Genomic DNA, 22,812 nt, shown 5'->3' on the forward strand with positions numbered 1-22,812 from the left:
TCAAAATGTTCTCTCTGGTCTGGTCAGTGTGAGAGAATGAATCCCAGGAATTGCCTGTATTCAGCCATTCAAAATTTTAACATCATAGGAAGAAGCCCCTTTTAAACAGAGACCCTGCCATATTGTTGTTAAGCAGACCCCTCATTATGCCGCCTTTGCTTGTTTACACTGAATCAGACTAAGCTGGCATAATGCCGCCCCAGTGTGTGATTTAAATAACATGCTGGCGTTCTGGAATCAGAGCTGTGAAGTGTAACACAACTGTGTCTGTCCCATCCTGCCAGCGCCACACAGACGTGGAGCCAGCTCTGTGCCTACCTCTGCTGCCGACATAAAGGCACAACAACAATCCCCTCGATTCCTTGTTCATACCGTTTAAAAATGTGCAACGTTCCTGTCTTGAATAGACTGTGTAAAAGGGGTTAGAGAGATCCTGACTTTTAGTCCCTAGTATGGGTCAACCCCCAAAAACACTAGATCCCACATTTCCCATAATGCATTCCAACAGCATCTTTTCACTGCATGGTAAATGTCCATGTCTTTAAAACTCACAGCCCAATTTGTAACTGAATATATTGTACAACATGACTAAAAGTTTGTAACACATGCTTCCTTTAGTAAATTCATAGTATCCGAGCGCACATAAATGTTTGATTTGTAAATGTGAGATAATTTGATTCACTGTACACCGAGCCTACACACCAGCAGCTTTAACCAAGTTCTTAAATGCAAACATGAGCTGTAAAACCTATGTTGCTAGGCAGATTAGATGTTAGCCAATCACATTAAAGCACATCAGGTGAGGTCTGTTCAGAAATATTTAATTGTATCCAGACATGCAAATTAATATTTGATCATACCTGGAGGTCACTGTGGCTTTTCATGTGGCTGGTTAAATGTCTTGTGTTCATCATTTGCCTATAATAAGCGATGTCAGCACTTATGTTTGTGTACACTATAAAACTACTGTGGCCAAACACCGGCAAGGCTCCAGTATAATTTATAGCCTTTTCAAACAAGTATTTAGATCATAATAATTCCCTAATGTAATAACCTGATAAGACTAAATAGCTACTGTTTCATATTAGACATGCTGCTATTTCCTGCTGCATCCATAAAGCTAATCTAAGCTCTGTGTAGCTAATGTGTGCATATGCCCCATTGTCTGTTTATTTTCACAGATGGGAACAATTATTGGGCTTTGATTCTCTCTGTTACGCAGCACATTACAAGCAGTAGTCTGACCACCCTGAGCTATTTCAACACACACTGATTAGTAGGTGTGCTGGGCTGGGCCGCCACTTCTGACCTACAGTGCTCAATGACTGGCACTAATTTTAGGCTGCCCTACAACAGATCAGAGGCGGGTGCTGGTGGGCCTCTATGCCTTCCCTGGGCCTGTGGTTTAAAGGGCCTCCCGGTCCAGCAGACACTTCAGATGAGCCAGGATGTGATGATGATGATGATGATGTGTTGGCCAACATTTTTACATTTTGCCAAAACACACAGCCGGTGTGCGTAATTGCCATAACAGATGCCCCAGTTACAGTATGAGGTTAAAGGGGCACTCCACCGATTTTATATGTCAACATCCATTCAGTACTCCTGGAGAGCACTGCACAGGCTGTGAGCTGTTTATTGTCTCGTGTGGTTCTGGAGGAGCTGAAGTCTGTAAGTAACATCATGTGAGTAATCCCAGTTTGTTCTTGGAGAACAGATCTTTTTAGCCATGCTAGTTGGGTGGCCTGAAGGATTGTCATGTTAGTCAGTCAGTCCAGCACTTTTATTTTGTCTCTAAAGACATTCACTATCCCCAGAGGATTGACCCCACTGACTTTGGTTATCCGCTGACATATCCTCTGGGGCAGGAATGAGGTTCACATTTTTGGTTTAGAGTCAAACTCTAAAAATAAATATTAAACTGATTGTCATTACAGATTTTCATCAGGATTGATTGTAATGACTTCCCAAAAATTCCTGGGTCAAATTTTATGATTTGTTCAATACTTTTTTTTCTTGTGACCAAATGTCCCTGCAAAGCTAATGACATACACAACAGCCTCAGATGTATTCTGTGTTTAGAGCTAATTAGCTAATGTTGCTAACATACAACAGTAAATATGGTAAACATACCTCCTAAACAACAGCATGCTAGCATTGTCACTGTGAGCATGTTAGCATGCTGACATAGCACCTCACAGAAGTAGCATGCTGGCATGGCTGTAGACTCTTGTCCTGCTAATAGAAAGCCTGAGTTACAGTCGTTTGGAGTTTGAATCAGCCTTACTGACTAAATGTCCCATAGAGTTGCATTGACCCTGCAGGATCAATGTAGGATCTAGGAGCCTGACCCACACTTGGGACTAAATGTTAGGATATCCATTATCTACTTAGACGATTCTTTTTAAAATCTGTTCCTTGCAATCCATCCATCTTTGTTGAAGTGCAAAATTTTCAGGTAGACTCTTTGTAGTCTGGAGACCTATTGTCATTGTAAAGTGCATTACAGATAAATCTACTGAGATTTTTCCACTTGCCACGGAGTGAGGAAAATTACAGTTTGGGGTCACTACATCGAGTGTTTGAAAGGCCATCACCCTTCAGCCGGCTCCTCTTTATCTGCTCTCCCTGCCACCGCTGTTCCCCCAGTGACTGCACAGTCTGGAGGAGAATCCATTTGCTGGAGCCATAAAGTGGTGCTAAGCTTTTAACAACATCTCACATTGGCATCTTCTGCTGCTTTTATTCCAAAGGTGCAACTTTCCTCTCCAGATCTATACAGCCATTAGAGAGGTGACAGAAAGACTGGCCTTCATTGTGCCTTCTTTTTCTCTCTGTGGTAAATTATAGATGCTTAAATCTCAATTCCAGCCCTTTCTGTGTTGGATCGATCAACGCATGTTTATTTTTGGGAGCTTGCGATCTAAATTCTGCCTGTCAGCTGACTGATCTTTGTGTAGATGGTCAATATGTCCACAGTGGGAAACAATAAGTGGGCCCTGATCCTCTTTCTCTTTGTCAGAGCATTACAAACAGGAGTCTGCCCCCCTTGAGCTATTAAAACACACTGATCAGTGATCAGTCAATGTGTCAGGCTGGGCAGCACTTTGCCTTTTCCCTGTTGAGAAATGGGGAATTATGGATGCTGCTATTCTAGTTCCAGCTCTTTTTGGTATGAATCTATAAACCTCTTTGCTTTCCGGGGGGAATTGCTGTCTTAATTCTTCCCATCAGTCGAATAGAACAGGTTTTTTTTTATTTTTTATTCGTGGTTCATTTAACTGATAATTTAAATTGATCCAAAACCTGTTTCTTTGATTGCAAATTCGCACTTCTGGTTGTTTCCTGAACCAACAGCACAGTCATTAAAGTGTCCCATAGTTCTTTTGATTCTGTGTGTTGGCCTCGTGTAGGGAAATAAGACCACATGATTATTTCTATGATAGTGAATCAAATGCTGTGACACTGTCTCGGCCGCACATCTGTCACTGCCCCTCCGTCTGTTTATCGCAGTTCATCTCTGTGGATTAGGATTAGGGCCTCGAATGTGTCTTTGCTTTGTCATCAATGGGACATCTAGTGTATCTTCTTTATCAAACTGCTGTGATTGTCCTCTGAACGTGGCTGCTGGTTGCATGCTGCAGGAAGGAAAAGAGTTTCATGATGACTGATTATTCTCCAGAACAGACTGGAGAGTTAGGAGCCAGTTGTTTGGCAAACTCTGTATGTATCCTTGAATTCTATTTTTAGGTGCTGTGTTCAGGGTGGTGGTGTGGGAAAGCAAAGACACTGTGTATTGGGTGTAAAAAGCTGATTCTAAATAAAATGTCTCTTTCCTTCTTGATGATTTATTATAATCTGACATCCATAAGGCTCGTGGCAAAACAGCCAAATTAAATACTTGAAAAACACAGAATTACAGTTCAGAGACAGTGCGAAGCAAAATCAGCTTCTCTCTGATCCGAGGCTCCGCACAGCTCACAGCTGCAACTGCTGGGCTCAGCAACGTTATGTAATGTCATTAGCATGTATTTATTACAGCTCTATTACAAAGTTGAAACCATTTTAAGCTGCTGCTAGTTGGATATGAGACAGACTGTAGAACTGCCAAAATGACTTTGCCACCCTCCTGTGTGATATTTTGTATTTTAGACTGGAAACAAGAAACAACACTGTCTCTGCACTGTGACTTCTGTTGTGTAGCTTCCAGTATCAGCACTGTGTTATTGGAGCATTTCCGCTCTTAAATTGACTGAAAAAGTGAATTTATTGAAGAATGACTATTTAACAGATTGACTGAACCAAAAATATCCTCTGAATGTAGCTTATGACTTACGTTTCTGTGTCAATGTACATGTTGCTTAACGTGTAATAAGACTAGATAAGAACATTTATTCAGTTTATTCAGTCTATGTCTTCAGTTTCTTGAAATTTTGGGGATTTAATGACATGAATAAGAGTTTAAATTTTATGATTACAAGCATGTTACAAATTTTTTTTATAAGGCTGTTTGAATTTGTTGAAGATCAAATTTCTTTGGGTTTGATTGTTTTAGTCAAAAATTTGATTTGAATTTGAAAAACATGATTTAACAGTTAAATAGTTAAAATGTGAACTTTTCTGATTTAAGGAAAAAAAGTTAGTGGATCCAAATTAAATGGATCCTTAACAAACTGTTTATGTTATGTGTGTATGCTAAAAATGAATATTGGCTTTTGTTATTTCTTTTAAACTCTGAAATATCAATGTTGGTGGTAGCTTTAAACAAGAAAAGTTATGCTCTACTGTGTGCAGGTAACTTGAGGTTTTAAAGAGCCGCCTTTACTTAGGTTTATTTGTTCAGCCCTTTCTAAAAAGGTTACAGACTGTTTCACAATCAGGCCAAACAAAAGACATGAAAACAGGTCACACAGAGAAACAAGAATGGCGGAGAAAAGTCAGTGGAGAAGACATTGGTCTTAAGAAACAAATGAGTGTGAAAGGTCAACCACACTTGCACTTTTAGTTACAATGATCTACAGAAATGGTACAATCTTTCCATTTATGTGTAAATTCTTCTCTGTAAAGTCTATAACAGCCAAAGGCATCTGAGAGTTACCTGGAATCTAAACATGGGAGCTATGACCTTAGGCAAGGTATGTTCATTTGTATAGCACATTTCAGCAACTAGGAAATTCACAATGCCTTACTTTTCTGTAAGAATAAGAAAATAGAAAAAAGCATTTAGATGGAAATAAAAAAAGAATCAGAAAATAATAAATAAATAAAAGAGTAAAGATTAGTAGTATTTGATTTAATGAACAGAAAAGAAACAGAGAGTTGCAGCAGACCTGCAGTTCTCTGGGAGTTTGTTCCAGATATGTGCAGCAGGAAAACAGAACGCTGCTTCTCTGGGTTTAGTTTAGACTCACGGGACAGTAAACAGACCTGAGGGGTCTGGATGGTTCATAATGTAGCAGCAGATGTATTGTAGCCCTAAACCCTTCAGTGCTTTATAAACCAACAGCAGCAGTTTGAAATCAGTTCTTTGACAGAGAGGACGCCGGTGTGAAGACCTGAGAACTGGAGCGATGTGATCCACTTACTTGGTCTTAGTGAGGACTTGAGCAGCAGCTGTTGCTGTCTGATTAATCTCTTTAGAGAGACATGTAAACACACCATTACAGCGGTCGACTTGACTGAGGATAAACTGAGGATTTTCCTAATCCTGGATATGTTCTTAAGGTGATATTTGGCCGACTTTGTAATTGTCTCGGTGTGGTTGTAACATTCAGGTCTGAGTGGATGACTACACCAAGATTTCTGGCTTAGGTTTGTGGTTTTTAACTTCACTGATTGAAGTTGAGCACTATGATCATAGAAAACGTGTGTGTGTGTGTGTTAGGAGTGAGAGAGGGAGCTGTTTGTGAAAAGATGACCTTGCGCAGAAAGCCTGTTTCCGCTCTGAAGCAGATGAATTGCTGACTTTTCCGGAGCTACCTGCCTGGACACTTCCTCAGTAGCGGTGCTTGTGATCGCTCGAACAACGGCGCACACTGAGGATCTATTGTGATGTCCACTTTCTCACAGTGCACAGCCAAGTCAGCTCCATGTGTTTAAAAATTCTTCCATTTAAAGTCACACAAATGGCTCAGTATTTAAGACTGCAGAAAGCATTTTAAATCCTCCTCCGTACTCATTCTTGTTTGCAGTGTTTTTCCAAGCTCTGACTGTTTCTTTTTCCCCTGGAAGGAGATAGTTTGTGGCGCCGAGGCTGCTGCCCGAGAGAGGATGTGTTATTCATCCAGGGCCGGGCCTGATGTATAATCTCACTGGAGCACAGAGTGGCCTTTCACATGGACTTCCCCTGTGCTCTGAAGCTGTTTGGCCTGCGGTACTCTCTTCCTCAAGCAGTCAATACAGCTCTCTGCCTCTCTGCTGAGCCCAGTGTGTTTGTTTGAGTCTTTTGTCGTGGCCTCTGTGGATGTCATCCTGTCAGTCTGCCCGTCTTCCAGGCCTCCCCAGGGTGACTCAGCTTTGTCCTCCCTCGATTTCCGGAATCCTCTCTTTCCTGTTTTCAAGCTGAGGTGAACCAGTTTTGTAGCCTCTTCTCAACATACCTGGATCCACTTTGCTAGATGCGACTTCATTATTTTGTTTTATTGCTGTCTGAGATCTCTGCTCTGCATCTTCCGGGTGCCTCGTCCTTGATGGCGATAATGATGATAATAATGATGATAAGTGCTGGTGTGTCAGAGGTGGCTGACGGTAATGACAGGATGCAGAACCTGCTTATCCTCATCGTCAGGGTGTCCTAAAAGTCTGAAATCACAGGGATGATGAGCACAACACATTTTCTCACATGTTCCACTATCACCATGGTGCAAAACATCCCAGAATGAACATTTTTAATGCCTGTTTGACTGAATTTCTTCACTGACTTTCTGATCTTTGAGATGACTTTGAATATTGTACCAGGTTACAGCAGCACCTCTCAGATTCTCTCTGATCTCAAAACACGCTGTACAACAAGGCTGGCATGAGCAGAGCACGTGTGTAGCTGCAGTTTCCCAGACTTATCCACTTGCCTGGCACGAGGCCTCGGTGGCTGGCACAGGCTGTGTGGTAGATTTGTGTAGGTCACAGGTTTATGAAGGTTAAAGAGGCTTTGATATGAAGACAAATGGCAGTAAGAGTCACGCTTAGTGTTGATTGTACTTTTTATGATAGCTGCTGTTACACATGAATGTACAGGAGATAAAATAACACCAGCAACTTACAATGTAACGCAATCCAGTCATGTCTGGATCAACACACTAGGTGTACCTGGGAAAAAATGAACTCAGGGCCCCCACTTACCCCTCTGTCCCTCTGCTCTCCACCCACAGCAGACCACACAGAGCACTTTTGTCATACTTTATCTGGAGCATTGGACATCAGCCAGTACCTTAATGTGACAACACTAAATGAAATTTGTTTATGTCAATATCAACTGAAACCAAAAAGGTATTTTGTTTGTGTTTTTTGGCCACTTATAGGCAGTGAAGCAAAATGTAAATCCAACATTTCACATCTCATCACCTTATAAAGATGCTGAGGTGAATGTGTTTGGAAACAGTTGCCTATTTACACATCCAGCAGACACAGAACAACATAGGCGTACATTTGGTCTCCACCAACTCCCGAGGAAATACTTGATTCTTAAGCTGCCATATTCCACACTTAGTTCGCCAGTTTGTTCCTCTCTTTGTCTGCCTGCCTTAAGGTGCTGAGCAGGTAGTGTACTTTGTGTTTATTAGAGCTTCTCAACTAAAAAGCAGCTGTTTTCTGCAGCTGGAAACAGCTCTCCTGGAGTTCCCACAAAAATCAAACATAATAATCTATACAATGGTGGTATATTGGTTCTCCTTTTATTCAACTTTATGTTTATTGGGCAAGATTAAACAAACAGACATTCCAGTTGTTACATTTTTCCTTTTAGACTCTACTAGATAGAAATCTTAAACCTGCAATCTGTGTAAACTCCCTTGACTTCCCTGACCTCATTTACTGTCATTTCTTCAACCCCGTCAACTATTCCACTCCACTCTTCTTGAACAACCAGTTTGCATGCCTCATTTACCTCAACTTTTCTCCATACACGTATTCAAACACTCACCCCTACACATGCACATCTTCATCTCTACCCTTCTCCACTATCCTCAGCTATTTATGGGACAGTACCATTGGTTCTACTTTTATTGAATAGGGAATACTGTTGTTTTAGGCACCAGATATACATATTTACATCATTCCTGATGACACTGTAGTGAACTGTGAGAAGCCTGTAGCATCTTATTTATCTTCTGATACCAGCTCATAAATAGCTTTGTCAGTCCCACCCACTTAAACCGCCATCGGCCCAGTATTAAATTACCAACAGAAAAAGATGCTTCAATTTACTGTACGATGTTTCTCATTGTTTACTGCATGCCTTAACAGAGTGATGACACACCATGTGACTGTCGTCCTTTGTTTGACTGTTTCTCACAGAAGCTCCTTACAACGAGACTCCTCCCTCGTATGGATATGACCTGGAGCACTCAGAAGACCACCAGCCTCGCCACGACTCTCTGTCCTACACTGGATCTCCCTCCTCCTCACCACGGCTCCGCTCAAAGAGCCGGAGCAGCCGAGACACCCAGTGCTCTGGCTCTCTGGAGTCCACGCTGTCGGTAATGCCACTGGGTCATCTTCCACCAACATGTCTGCCCCGTTAACTCTGTCAACTCTCTCTCTCCATGCACCATCCAGCACGTTTGGTAGCCATGGCTTCTCGTTCTGAGCAGATCAGTTTTTAAAATGTAAAGGTTGATTTCAGATCAGGTTCATTTATTCAGGTCAGGTCATAATACCTCCAGCCCTGCCTGTTGCTGGTGCACAGGTATTATTTTTTCAGTCTGACCGTCCGTCCATCACATTCTTGTGAACGTGAAATCTCAGTAACACCTTGAGGGAATTTCTGCATACAGTAACTTGGTCTCAAGGCTGAAGTGATTGGAATTTGGTGGTCAAAGGTCACTGTAACCCAACAAAACACATTTTTGGTCATAACTCACAAATTCATACGCTAATTATGACACAATCAAACAATCAAACAGTCTGATAGGCTAAAGTGATGACATTTTATATCTAAATGGTCAAAGGTCAACTTCACTGTGACATCATAATGTTCTGCAAACACACTTCTGACCTTTATTTAACATTGTAACTCAGGAAGGGGAGATAGTGACTGTATATCCTGCTATTTGGCTGTTTGGTGCAGGCATACAACCATGAGGGGATCTGTCTAGTTTACTTGATATTGTAAATAATTCACACTAAATAAATGGCACCAAAGTCTGAAGGATTTGTTGTCTCAAACCTATGCCAGTTTTAGTGCAAGTGTTTCACTAAATTACAACAACATTTCCCATAAACCTGTTGCAAAGAGGATATTGCTACTTGTCTTTCTACTCCTTTGTGGTGTTGCTGCATGTGCATATAAGCTATAAACATGCTGGAAACTTTATAATTTGTATTTTGTGCTAAACTTTGAAAATTGATGGTTTGATATCAGACTTAGTGCATGCGTTTCACAAAAATAATCTATCAAATTTAAAGAGACTTGCAATTAGATGTTTGCTCAGTTCCTCACCTTGGCCAAGTAATACTGCACTCAGAGAGAAAATAATTAACATTAACTCAAGAAATTAAGTATTACATCTCCACAAAGTTGGGAAATTTAGACAGATTTAAAAAAGAGTTGTCAAAATCCAAGCAGGCTAAAATATCCTGAATTTTAGTCCCTATTTAGGGGGAGGTCACAAAACACTACACTTTCCATAATGCAACTTGACAGCATCTTTCATTCAACCGTCGTGATGACCCTAATGACGTCTATGACTCCTCCAGGCCCAGAGAAGACATTAACAGTATACTTCATGAAGAGTAACCTGAACTTCATGCGTAAAATCAGTGGAGTGTCCCTTTAAAAACAACCGAAGAAGCCCTTTGGCGAGGCATTCAAACGGCTGCTCCAGCTGAGGCATCCAGAGGCAACAATAAAATACAGTTCACGGGACTGCTCCCAGATGGAAGTGCTTTTCAGTATGGAGCAGGGCGTAGCTTTAAAGACTGTATATGCTCAGCAAACATACTGTGGGCAAACAGATGTTAAAAAGAGACCCAGCTCCCCTCCCCCTCTGCTGTGCTGCTGTCTTGTCTGTGGTATTCTTATCCTCTGATGTATACACTTTGTGATCTTCAAAGCCTAAATCATGGTGGAGGGTGGAGGGGCCAACTCAGCATTTTTTATATAGCTAATATAATGGAAGAGATTGATGCAGCCCTTTTTGACGCTCCAGTGAGCTTCTAACTGCCATGATAGCCCACACCAGGATGACTGATGGATTTAACCTGTTTGGAGTAACAACTCCTAGACTAGAAACACATTTGTCTTCCTTAAGGTGCCAGGAGTCTCTGGGTCAAGCCTCCTGGAATCTTAAACTCCCACAGAGTTTAATCAAATCTGGTCTGTCCTAATCCCACAACAACAATATCTGCAGCCAGGGGTTTGCAGAGATGTGTGGGTGGTTTATTAAAGTTCAAACTCATCAACACTTCACGTATGTCAACATGAGTCTTTTGTGTTGTTGGAAAACGTCTTCTCTTTGCCAATTGTTTCCTCTCTCCACCATGGTTGCATCAGGAGGAGCTGGATCAGGAGAAGGGCCTGGAGATGAGAAAGTGGGTTTTATCAGGAATCCTGGCCAGTGAGGAGATGTACCTCAGCCACCTGGAGGCCCTACTGATAGTATGTGTAACACACACACACACACACAAAATCATTTCCTGAGATAATTAAAAGTAGTTTACAACACTGGTAAAAATAAAACTGCTGATCTGGCTAGCATCTTTAAATATTTTTTTTTTCTGTGTATTGTATATATTCCTGTTTAAAGCAAAAATACATCTTTCGAAAGAAGAAATAAGAAATTCTTCCTCTTACAAATGAAAAGTTGAATTCATAAGCAACACAGTACACTACCTCTTCACCCTTACATGATCTTGTGTTGAATAGCTTATGGTGGCTAACTTTAGCCAATTTAGTTAGCAAACTTTTGTTATTTATTCCTGGATGCGTCTGAGACTGTATAAAACTTCTGAAAGAAGAAATAATTATTCTTCCTCTTACAGATGAAAAGTTCAATTCATAAAAGATAAAACACAACCTTTCTCAGTTCAGTACAGCGCTGGTCTGGTGAGATGTAGTTAATGTGAGCTACCATTAGCTAATTTAGTCAGCAAATTAGCTAACGATATTACAGTAAATTAACTTTTGCTACATATTGCTGTTTTACTGACATTATGCAGTCAGTACTTCAGACTCCTCTCTAAAAGGTAATGTGTGAAGTAGAATCACAGCATGGACAAAAGTGCATGAATGAATGAATATGTGCAAAATAGATTAACAGTAAATTAAACGTAATGTACAAACGTAAGTTGAATGAAAAGTGTAATGTGGGTCAACAATAAATTAACAGTAGTTTAACAGCAGACACTGACAGAGATGGACATGAAGTGGCAGCTGCTCAAGGGTTAAGACCGACTTTTAGTTGTTACATGCAGACAAATATGTTCTTTCTACAAAGACAGTGTAGTTAAAACATCTTTTAAACTTTTAAACATTTTAAACTATATTCAGTAACTGTTTTCAAATATGAACTTTGCTTATTGTTCAGCCCATGAAGCCACTCAGGGCCGCAGCCACAACTTCCCAACCAATGCTGACCATCCAGCAGATAGAGACCATCTTCTTCAAAGTACCAGAGCTTCATGAGATCCACAAGGACTTCTACGACGCTCTGCTGCCCCGAGTCCAGGACTGGAGCCACCAGCAGTGTGTGGGCGACCTCTTCCAGAAACTGGTATGGAGATTGTGTTGTTGTCAGCTTCAGCAGGACAAGCAAGGAAAGAAAAATGTTTACGTTGTAAAAGTTCAGTATGTGAAGGATTATTTTGTCCATGTTATCTCCCATCTGCTGTCAGTAAGTGTGTCAATACAAATGTTCCATTAATTCTGGAAATCATTTATGCTGTGTAAAGTATATTACCACAAATATAATCAACCATGCCTCAGTAAAATGAAAAGTATCATCTTAGATTTTTTACAGCTGAGTTATTTCAGGATATTATTCTGGAGAAAAACATGTCATGACAATGTTTCAGAGCTAAAGCAATAAAACCTGTTTTTCCATCTCTTTTGACCTAATCTGTACACAGCAGAAAACCGTCAGGCAACAAAGTAAATGAGGAAGTTTGAGAGAATGTGAATGCAAAGTATCTGTTGGGCTGATAAGAGTGAAATATTGTGATAATTGTTTAATTTGTAAAACATTTACACTGCTACCCACACACAACTAAGTACAGTAAGAAGATCACTTCAGCTGATTCAAACCCTCCTTTGAATCAGGAGACCAAGCATCAAATAACATGAAACCTCACAGCATCAAATTGTATGTTGGTTTTTGATCAAACAGGCCAACATTCGTCAAGTCAGTAACTTTCAGAAACTAATTATAGCACTCCTTAAATGTCATCCCTTGATCATTAATGATTGTTAAAAGAGGGGCGACTTTCAGGGTAAAAAAGGTGGGAGTCTTTGGCTTTTAGCAATGCTCAGTGTGTCTTGCAGTGCACATGTGAGTAGACTGCCTGGAGTCATCTCCCGGCCAGATAAAAGCCTCGCTCCACCACATGACAAGCAGTAAAGGAGAACAAAACGCACTATAGGAGGTCGCTGAGTAAAAGCTAGCTCAGTGTTTGCTGTTGGATGAGGATGAAAAACACTCATACACACACAGGCATGTGAGCCAACACTGTGTCTCACTGAACTGTACTAATTCCTTCTGTATTACAAGTATGCCAACTCATGCCTGAGCTTGAGTTGGCATACTAGTGACACTGCAACTTACCCAGTGACAGTGATGGACTAATAAACTCTACTTCTGCTGCTAGGGAATGAATCTAATCGGTACTCTGCTTGTGCCTTGTAGGCCAGCCAGCTCGGGGTGTACCGGGCCTTTGTGGATAACTATAAGGTTGCTGTGGAGACGGCGGACAAGTGCTGCCAGGCAAACGCTCAGTTTGCAGAGATATCCGAGGTATGTAATCACGCTACGCACAGCAGGCGAGCACTTGATGTTGTACAGCTGCCCGGGACAAGTGATGACAGGGCAGTTTTCAGCAGTCCTCCCAGTGTAAAGAGCCGTGCAGCTCTTTACAGTGGTGCTGATTGTTTTAATTGTGCTGTGGGGCAGTTGCTCTGTTTTAATGAGGGTATTTTTTCTCACCATTCCCTCTGGTGTTATCTTCCTGCCAGAATCTCAAGGTCAAAAGCACAAAGGACTGCAAAGACCAGTCGGCTAAAAATTCACTGGAAAGTAAGTACTGAGTGAAATGAATGGCCAGCCTCCACATTAATCAATAGATGCTATAAGTAGATGAGCTGTGACTACGCCTGCTGAGCTGACTCTTCCTCCTCCACAGCTCTTCTGTACAAACCTGTGGACAGAGTGACGCGCAGCACACTTGTTCTGCATGTAAGTCCAGTCTGCCTCACAGAAATCTGGAGCAACATCTCGTCTGCATGAGAGTTTTAGGGATTGAATTTCTCATCATTTTTTCTACTCTAGGACCTCCTGAAGCACACGCCCTCCAGCCACCCAGACTATCTGCTGTTACAGGACGCCCTGCGCATCTCCCAGAACTTCCTGTCCAGTATTAATGAAGAGATCACCCCGCGCAGACAGTCCATGACAGTTAAGAAGGGAGAGGTCAGTGTGGCGAGCTGAGTCACTTCATCACCTCAGGGTTATACAAAAAACTTTGTGACACCAGGTTTCTCTCTGCAAATAAGTATGCTCAGTGCTGCTGAAAAACAAATCGAAATAAAATATGTTTGTGTGGTCAGCTTGCCCTCCATATTTCCCGCTGAGACTGGCTTTGCTGGTTATTCACCAAAATAAATTCCACCTATTCTGTTTGATTGGACGTGGCCCAGAGAGGACAAATTAAGAGCTTGTTCCCTTTGTGGAACAGACTTTCTTTGCCAAGGACAAATTCAGTGGTTTGAATGGTGTGGTGGCACAGCGACCAGGCCTGGCTCCACCACACTGACTCCAGGGGCCGCTCCTGCTTTTATATTTACATCCAGCACATGTCCTCTAACAGTGACAGTGTTTAGGAGAACTGAGCTTGTTTTCTGACTCCTGTCCTCTGACAAGACAGGAGTCTACAGCCACACCATCAGTTGTGTGAGGTTAAAGTGCTTCAAGTTCACTGTCTAAATTTTGCTTGTAAGCACGCTAATATTAACTGTTTAGGATACAGCTGAAATTGATGAGAATGTTTTGGTTTTATAGCACTGGACAAATAAAGATTTTGACCTGATGATGGCATTAGATGGAAAAGAGGGGACTGACCAGATTATTCTGAGGGGAACATGAGTATGTTAGTATGCCAGACTTTATGGCAGTCCACCCAGTGGTTGTTGAGATATTTCAGCCTGGATCAAAGTGCTGGACTTGACAGACTGACGCTGCCATCCATAAAGTGATGCAGTTGCGTGCCTAAAACTTGTAAAGATAATTTTATGACATTTAACAGGGTAACATGTTGTTATGTTCTTGACAGGACAGTTGATTATGTGGATGTGAGGTTTTCATTTTGTCACAAACATATATCTGCTGTACAGTATTTTAGATTCTCTCACTCAGATGCAGCGTTGTGGAATTCAGGAGTATATCTGCCTCTATAGTTTCCATAATATCTTGGTTATGAGAGTAAAAAGCTCAGAGCACAAGGTGTCTGGAAGCTGCAATAAAACCGGAGTGTGAGTCAGGTTGTTGCTGACTCATCTCAGCCTGTCTGCTTTAGTCGTGAAGGAAGTGGAGCGTAGAGGAAGCTCGTGACAAAGCCCTGCAAACACTGGAGGCGAGGGTCTCTGTGTCGCAAACCAGGAAAACCCGTCGCTTAACTCTGCTCTCACTCCCATCCTTCCCTGCCACAGTGTCAACTCTGCTTCCCAGAAATGACCTGCAGCACGCCTTATCAGCTCCTGTCTAACCAGGCTGCTACGCTGGGTGTGTACCAACTTAGCCGTGCTTCCTGACCCCTCCGTCCCCTAACCCCATGGATCTCAGGGCTCTGATTCAGATGACCTGAGTGAGAACTTCCTCTGTTTTTTCTGGGAACTGGCCCGGCCTACCAGGGTGGGATATTAAATCAAAGAAATTTCTTGGGAACATTCTTCTGTATATTGTCTAGGAAGTCTGAAATCCCACAGGAAGATTGACAGATAGCAAACTAGTCCATGACAATCGGTTTAAAACACGGGTTTGTTGTCGTTTGCGATCAGCTCTCGACTAAATTTGCACCCATTGTTGATGTTTTGCACCGTAGCTGCCTGTAATTACCACGACCATTTAAACCCAGGAGTTTGTTTAGCTTCTCCTCTTCTACATGCCTCAGTGCTCAGTGTGTCTCTTAGTGCATAAAAAGCAGCAGCAGACTCCAGGGTCTGGAGGGCGTGAGCACTGTGCGGCGACAGCTCTTGTTTTTCCATTGGATTATTGACTGTTTGTGGCCATGTTTGTGTCACAAAACAATAAGTGGATATAACCCTGCCACCTCTTTTTGAAACCAGGACAGTCCTGGTGCCACACCAACATGCTTGTAACCAGCCAGTGGCTGAACTGGAGTGTGCAGAAAACAACGGAGGAAAACCATGCCGCAGTGATTTCCTTGTTTTTGTCAGACTGTGGGTGATGTGGGATGGCAAAGTCTCACATGGCCAGTGTCACTGTAAACAGCCTCGGCCCTGAGGTCAAAAGGCAGAGGAGGAATTTAGATGCATGCTGCTACAGGAACAGCCCACGTCATCGCATCCACCTTTAATCTTGGGCTGGGTGATGAGGAGAGGAAGCTCCAAATTACAATCTATCGCCAAAAAACACAGATCATCACAGGCTGAGGTTGTGTACACGCACTGCCTTGTTTTAGTCACATTAAAAATGATTTATTGTTTTGTTTATTTTCATTTAAAAGCAGCAGTATCACCACAGGCTGTACAATCATCCAAAGCATGTGCAAACATCAGCTCAAAATCATTGTTTGTGAGCCGCACAAACTTTCAGCGTTAAACTTTCAGCAGTTCCTAGTATTTGCATTTGGTGCAGTGATACAGTTGTTGAAAGCACCTCAGTTCTCCCTCACACTTTCATTAGTGAGTGTAAAGAAACAATTTCTTGTTTCCCGTTGGCAGAACCGTCAGCTGCTGAGGGATCGTTTCATGGTGGAGCTGGTAGAAGGTTCCAGGAAACTCCGTCACGTCTTCCTCTTCACCGACCTGCTGCTCTGCACCAAGCTGAAGAAACAGGCTGCGGGGTGAGTCTGGGTCAGCGTCCAGCCGGAGGTTAGAGATGGAGGCATGTGACCCGGAGGATCCACTGGTTCAGATCCCAGGGTTGTTGGGGAATGAGAATCGCTCCACCCAAACAGACATTAAACTTGTTAACGTGAATCCTGCTTTGTTGAGGATGGAGGTATTTCACTGTGGCTGCAATGGGAAATAAAAGTTGTAACTTCTTCTTCTTAGTGCACTGTTGGTTTCACACTGCTAAAAAAAAACATTTTGATGAAAAGCAGGACAATCATCAGGTGATGGAAATTGGCAAGTTTAAAGAATGTTTTTTTCTGCAACAGGAAAGGACAGCAGTATGACTGTAAGTGGTACATCCCACTGGCTGACCTGACCTTCCAGACCATCGAGGACTGCGAGTCCACACCCATCCCTCTCGTCCAGGACGAGGAGATCGACGCGATGAAGATTAAAATCTCTCAGATCAAGAATGAGATCCAAAGAGAGAAGGTGAGAATAAACACAGCTACAGAAACTCAAACCTCACCAACACAAAACACAAGGAAACATAACACTGACGGTATTTCACAACGTGGGTGATTTATAGGTTTATTAGTGATGTATAGCACCTGCTGCGCCACATCAATGACCGCAGAGTGAAATAAAATTAGGAATTTGAATATTAGCACATGTGAATAGTGTGTAGTCATCAGATCTGTGTCACATTAACCCTGCTGCTGTTTATCTGTAGAGAACAACCAAGGGACCCAAGGTGATAGAGCGTTTGAAGAAGAAGTTGTCAGAACAAGAGTCTCTGCTGCTGCTCATGTCCCCCAACATGGCGTTCAGAGTGGCCAACCGAAACGGAAAGGTGGGTCATCAGAGGTCCTTCCTGAAATTCAGCATAGATTAAGACCAAGAATCTGATGAAACATTTTACCTGGATTAACTTTTCATGCAAAGTATAGTTGAGAATATTTTAGGCCCTCAATAACCAACTTTTCACTTTGGCTTCTGCTGCCCTCTGCTGTTGGCAGCTTGAAATGACAGCATGAGAACTCAATGAAATATTTAATCCCTTCATTTCTCTCAGGGTTTCATGTTTCTGATCTCATCTGACTACGAACGTGCAGAATGGAGGGAGATGATTCGAGAGCAGCAGAAGAAGTGTGAGCTTCCTCTCTAACTTTAAAGATAAGACGGCAGGATTATTATCACTGCAACAGTTGGTGTGTCATTATTTGTGTAACTTACAGTTACCTCAACTGTGTCCTGCAGGTTTTAAAAGCTTCTCTCTGACCTCTCTGGAGCTGCAGATGCTCACTAACTCTTGTGTGAAGCTCCAGACTGTTCACACTATTCCAATGACCATGAATAAGGAAGGTAGGATTCACTTTACACTGCATTTTCTGTAGGATCTAATGTGCCTCTGACATGCCCTCAGTTTTGTCTTCTATCTCGTCCCCTCACAGATGATGAATCCTCTGGTTTATATGGCTTCCTGAATGTCATTGTCCACTCTGCATCAGGGCTCAAACAGAGCTTAAGTAAGTGGCTCGTTCACCTGTTTTTATCAGAAATCATATTACTGATAAATCCGGAGGTTGCACGTGGTGTCACATCATCCTCTGTGTCAGTCCAGTCTCATCTGCTTCACCCACTCTCTCTCTCTCTCTCTCTCTCTCTCTCTCTCTCTCTCTCTCTCTCTCTCTCACTCCCCCCCCCCGCCTCTCTCTCTCTCTCTCTCTCTCTCTCTCTCACCCCCCCCCGCCACCCCCGCCTCTCTCTCTCTCTCTCTCTCTCTCTCTGCGGCTGGCTGTCAGCTGGGAGGGCAGCTGCAGGGGAACAAGTGGGATTAGCCAGGAACACTGTGTACAAGCTGCCTCAAATATGTCTTTGGCTTCTGAAATCACTACCTGCTTACGCCCCACGTTCTGCTCTCTATCACAAAGGCCAGTCAGGCGTTAGTCAGTGGCATGTTTCAACCAGTTGGTTTCGAGTTTAGTTCCCTTGCTATTCTTTGATTTACCCAGACAGTATCAGTAGTGTTGTAATGATACAAGAAAGAAGCTCTCACCAGCATGACGTTGCAGTGACAGAGGCCTTATACAGTACTTGGTCTGGGTGTGTTTCAAGCAGATCCTAAATCTGGATCCTTTGTTTTCAGTTTCATTTTGATTCAGCTTTTAAAATTACCTTTGCTTCTGCCCACTAGACCTTTACTGCTCCCTGGAGGTGGATTCTTTCGGCTACTTTGTCAACAAAGCCAAAACACGAGTGTACAGAGACTCGACAGAGCCCAACTGGAATGAGGTGAGAGTGCAAACCAGAGAGGAGAAAGTGAATGAGTGAGGTCATATCCACCTCCAGTATCCACCGCTGTGTGTCTGTAAAACAGGCAATAAGGATCTGTGATTTCCTGAGACATAACTGTATGAAATGAAAGCATCAGGTTTGAAAAAGGCCCTGGATGCTCAGGAAAACTGTTGAGTGGATACGATAAAAGCAACATGTTGTGCACTGGGCTGAAACCTTCAGTAACTTGCCTTTGCTCTGTTTCTGTGACAGGAGTTTGAGATTGAACTGGAGGGCTCTCAGACTCTGAGGCTGCTCTGTTATGAGAAGTGCTACAACAAAAGCAAGCAGAGCAAAGAGGACGGAGAGCTCACCGACAAGATCATGGCCAAAGGACAGATAAAGGTACGGACAGATGAGGGAAAACCGGGTCAAATGTCACAGCAGAAGTTCTTTGTGTTGTTGACATATAACAGATGAATAAGGTTTTAAGACTGTGTCAGTTTTGCCTATTAAAGCCAAACCAATACTAGGTTTCTGTTGAGTAAACCAATATCAATACCAATATTCATTTTATATTTCATGATTTTACACAGAACATAAACACATAACATTTTTGTATTATTTATAGTTGTTTGTTAAAATTAGGATCAAAACACTGTATAATGTACAGAGTGGGATATTTCACAGCTGGTTTCTGGTGGACAAACTTCACAGTGTTAATAGAGTTTCTGAACTACCTCAGTCACACTCTATGTGTGGCTTTTCCGTACTTTGGTTTCTTATTTCTAATCAGCCGACCTTTACACCAAAGTGGATTTTTCTTCTACTTTCTTCTACCAGACCAGCTGCCCCCCCATGTTTCCATTCTTTGTCCCCATATTCTGGCTGTAGCCTCATATTTAATAATAACAAGTGTATTTCTCAAACTGTCAAACTATTCCTTCACAGAAAAGTAAAATGCACAAACTTTTAAACACTTAATACGAATTTTCCAAACAAACTGGCATGAGATACTAAATATTTGCCATTTGTCTGGAGATCACTGGACCTCAGACATTGTACTGTACCACATACGGCACCAAAGCTGAAAAACTAAAGTAAAAATCAATATTTACTCAGTGCACTTCTGAATCTATCTGGTCCCACTGATCTGAAACAATGCTCGTCTATGTGGAGTGAGCTCTCTGTTCCAGACTCCAGTTCTTTATCTGCTCTGCTGATCACAGGCCCTTTTTGGACTAATCCCGCCCTGTGGGGCGCCAGCGCTGCTGAAAGAGAAGTGAGCCATGAGGTTGGCGATGGGTCACTTCAGCTTGACCCCTGATGAGGTGTTGTGACATAGGGCAGATTAGACTTTGGGTTGACCAAATGTAGCTGCTGGCATCGCTCCAGAGTGTGACAGAGGGAGAGAGACACAGAGCGCTCTTTGATCAGCCAGTGAAGGGATTTCCCTGCTGGACAGGTGGGTCAAAACACTGCAGAGTCTTAGAGGAAAAGAGCCTGTGGGTGCTGGCAGTCACAGGCTGGAGATAGGACACCTGTCAGGTATTTAAGGAACTCTCGTGACCTGTAGTGCCATGTTGGCCTTTCTGCTTTCTTTGTTGACGTCGTGAGACAGTTTTTACTTCTCAGGTTGACAGAGTGAGCTGAGGGATTAAAAAATGACAGGATGACACATCTAATGAGTATTAATTTAAATGGATGTGTAAAATACTTACATAAATAACTAGACAAAAAGCTTTTAAATTATATTCTTTTAAAAAGGGAAAATGGAAATTAAAAATTCATAATAAAAAAATAAGAAATAATTACTATTTAAAAAGTAACACATAAAATAGAAAATATAAAGCATATAGATAAAAAGGAAAAGAATAAACTAGAAAATACAAAAAATTGAAATAAATACAATTTGAAATAAGTAAATCTTGTCTGTTTAAAAATGTCTTTGCCATTTTTGTGTAAAAGTTTTGGATCAAAGTATTTATATTTCAGTTACAATGAGAAAATATCTGTATGTGAGGACCGGAGAAGTCAGGACCTTTACACTGGCTGTGTGGGAAACAAAAAGATGTTTTTTTAATAAGAGTCAGGGTCTCAGGGAAAGGTAACAGTTCATATATGGATTATATCATGGATTTGAATACTAATTACTGGTTCAGATATCGGGAAGACAATGCACGTGCTGGCTCTAATGTTAAAGGTCACTGGTACTAATTGGTAATTGGCCCCAGAGGATCTTGTTCAGGCTACCTGAGAGTCACCAGGCAGCACTTCTCACCACGGCAGGCGCGAGCACATTGGTAATGAGGGTAGGAGGGGATTCTCAGGAGTTAATCCCCCAAATCCATCTGGGAAGTAGAACAACAGAGGCAGCGTGGTTGGCAGGCTGTGTGGCTTTGTTCCTTCCATGACACCCACTGGAATGAACAGATCTGGAGTATAACAATGCAGAGACATCAAGACGACGCAGGAAGTTTTGCAATGTTTCAGCCGGGCTGCATCGCTGAAGATGATCAAGATTTTTCAAAGCAAAGGGATCAGTGGCTTCGTGTTCAGGGAAGAAGGACCTGCTGCTCCTGTTAGCGCTCCGGTTTAGAGGATAGTGATAATCTGCAGAACAGCGCTGGTTTCTTTGTTCGTTTGTCATTAGTCAGTGAAGGAAACATTTTGGAGTTTGGAGAGACTCATGCCAGAAAGGATGAGTGAGAGTTATCCTAATGAGGAGGAGAGTGTGGATCAGGCCAGCAGCGGCGTGGAGGAAGAGGGAGACACGTCTGCGAGGAAACCCCCGAGTACAGGGGCCCGTCTGTGGGACAGAGTCCGCAGCAGTCTGCTCAGACCAAAGGTAAAGATTTGGACAGTGAGCCGTCAGCAGGTCTGCCCCGGATGTTGTTTTAAAGCAGCTACATCTGAGGACAAACTCGTTTTTGATTCCTCTCTGTGTTGAAATCCTTTCTGAGTTTGACACTGTGTTATATTTCTGTTGGGATTTATCTTTTTTAAGATTTAGAAGCATTAAACCGCTCATGATTCTTTTTTTTTATCTTTTTGATTTGGAAAAAAAAGTCTTATGTAAGAAAATTGATTCTCACTGAATAAAGGATTATCAGAATGAGATTGGATGGTTTCTTGGGTGAAAGAACATCTGCCGTCTTGGACAGGCACAGTGCTTAGTAGCAGGGGCATGATGTTATCACGTTCCTCATGCCTGATCACTGTAAATAAAGGTTGGCAGTCTGGTATTAGTCAGATGACTCAAATAGATCAGTCACATGAGTGAACACTAAGATGCCATATGGAGTTGATGTTTATGTGCGGCTGAGTGAAGTTACTGATACACATGTATTTACCTGTACAGAAACTGAATTGAACTCTGTGAACTGTGTGTTCACTGTCAGTATTGTCGTGTAATCCCAGTGTTTATCTAACTTTAAAGTTAGATTGGTTGATATGGTTAAAATATATTTCCTGGTTTTTGATTCTGTAGAGAGTCTGAAGAGAAACTTAAAATAAAAAATGTGCCTTATTTTGTTTCAGCTGGATCCACAGACGTTGCAAAACAAAGACTGGCAGAGGACGGTCATCGCCATGAATGGGGTCAGTGTTTTCAGCAACACAGTGAAAAGTGGCAACACTAACAACATTATATTAGGACATTTAGGGGAAAATCATTTTTAAAACTATTATTGTATTTGTCAAAACAGAAAAAGACTTTCACTGCATTTTCTAGTCCAGGTTTGAGGAGGTCTACATATGGTGGTTTGATGTAGACCTGCTGTTATGTGGTCTGAATGCCCAAAAAAAAGCACTGAAATGTTTTTGTTTTCACAAGTAGATAATAAAAGTTTGACAGATCTGGAGCCGTGTTTTAAACAGACTCTGGAGTCTATTTGTTAATCTAGTACAGATCTGCTGTCTCAGTGGTTTTTGAGCCAGACCTAGTCTGATGTGGTCTGTTTGGAAGAAAACCAGTGAAACTTCCCTTTTTTCTGTTTTGAGTTTTTCACGAATCTGAATGATGGTGTTAAGCAGTCTTATGGTTTTAATTAATATGATATCTAATACTTTTTTAACAACTGCAAGTGTTTGAAAAA

The 22,812-nt window shown here is 42.0% G+C and overlaps 1 protein-coding gene across 2 annotated transcripts in view; it reads left to right on the plus strand.

The window, feature by feature from the left end:
- The window catches only part of LOC139623627 (breakpoint cluster region protein), a 32,645-nt gene that overhangs the window by 6,409 nt on the left and 3,424 nt on the right, over positions 1–22,812 (plus strand). Inside the window, exons 2-17 of one of the 2 annotated variants that reach the window (XM_071481986.1) lie at positions 8,512–8,693; positions 10,709–10,813; positions 11,742–11,927; positions 13,056–13,163; positions 13,382–13,442; positions 13,549–13,601; positions 13,695–13,835; positions 16,325–16,446; positions 16,765–16,930; positions 17,172–17,291; positions 17,514–17,589; positions 17,699–17,803; positions 17,893–17,967; positions 18,636–18,733; positions 18,989–19,120; positions 22,256–22,315. In XM_071481986.1, coding sequence (XP_071338087.1) covers positions 8,512–8,693; positions 10,709–10,813; positions 11,742–11,927; positions 13,056–13,163; positions 13,382–13,442; positions 13,549–13,601; positions 13,695–13,835; positions 16,325–16,446; positions 16,765–16,930; positions 17,172–17,291; positions 17,514–17,589; positions 17,699–17,803; positions 17,893–17,967; positions 18,636–18,733; positions 18,989–19,120; positions 22,256–22,315 — 1,790 coding nt within the window. Of the gene's footprint in view, positions 1–8,511; positions 8,694–10,708; positions 10,814–11,741; positions 11,928–13,055; positions 13,164–13,381; positions 13,443–13,548; positions 13,602–13,694; positions 13,836–16,324; positions 16,447–16,764; positions 16,931–17,171; positions 17,292–17,513; positions 17,590–17,698; positions 17,804–17,892; positions 17,968–18,635; positions 18,734–18,988; positions 19,121–20,336; positions 21,564–22,255; positions 22,316–22,812 lie in introns of those variants that run through there. The other variant, XM_071481987.1, reaches the window with a different exon arrangement.

This window comes from Trachinotus anak, unplaced genomic scaffold (assembly GCF_046630095.1).
Source record: "Trachinotus anak isolate AG129_WGS33_773 ecotype Australia unplaced genomic scaffold, CSIRO_AGI_Tana_v1 ptg000008l, whole genome shotgun sequence".
NCBI lineage: Eukaryota > Metazoa > Chordata > Actinopteri > Carangiformes > Carangidae > Trachinotus > Trachinotus anak.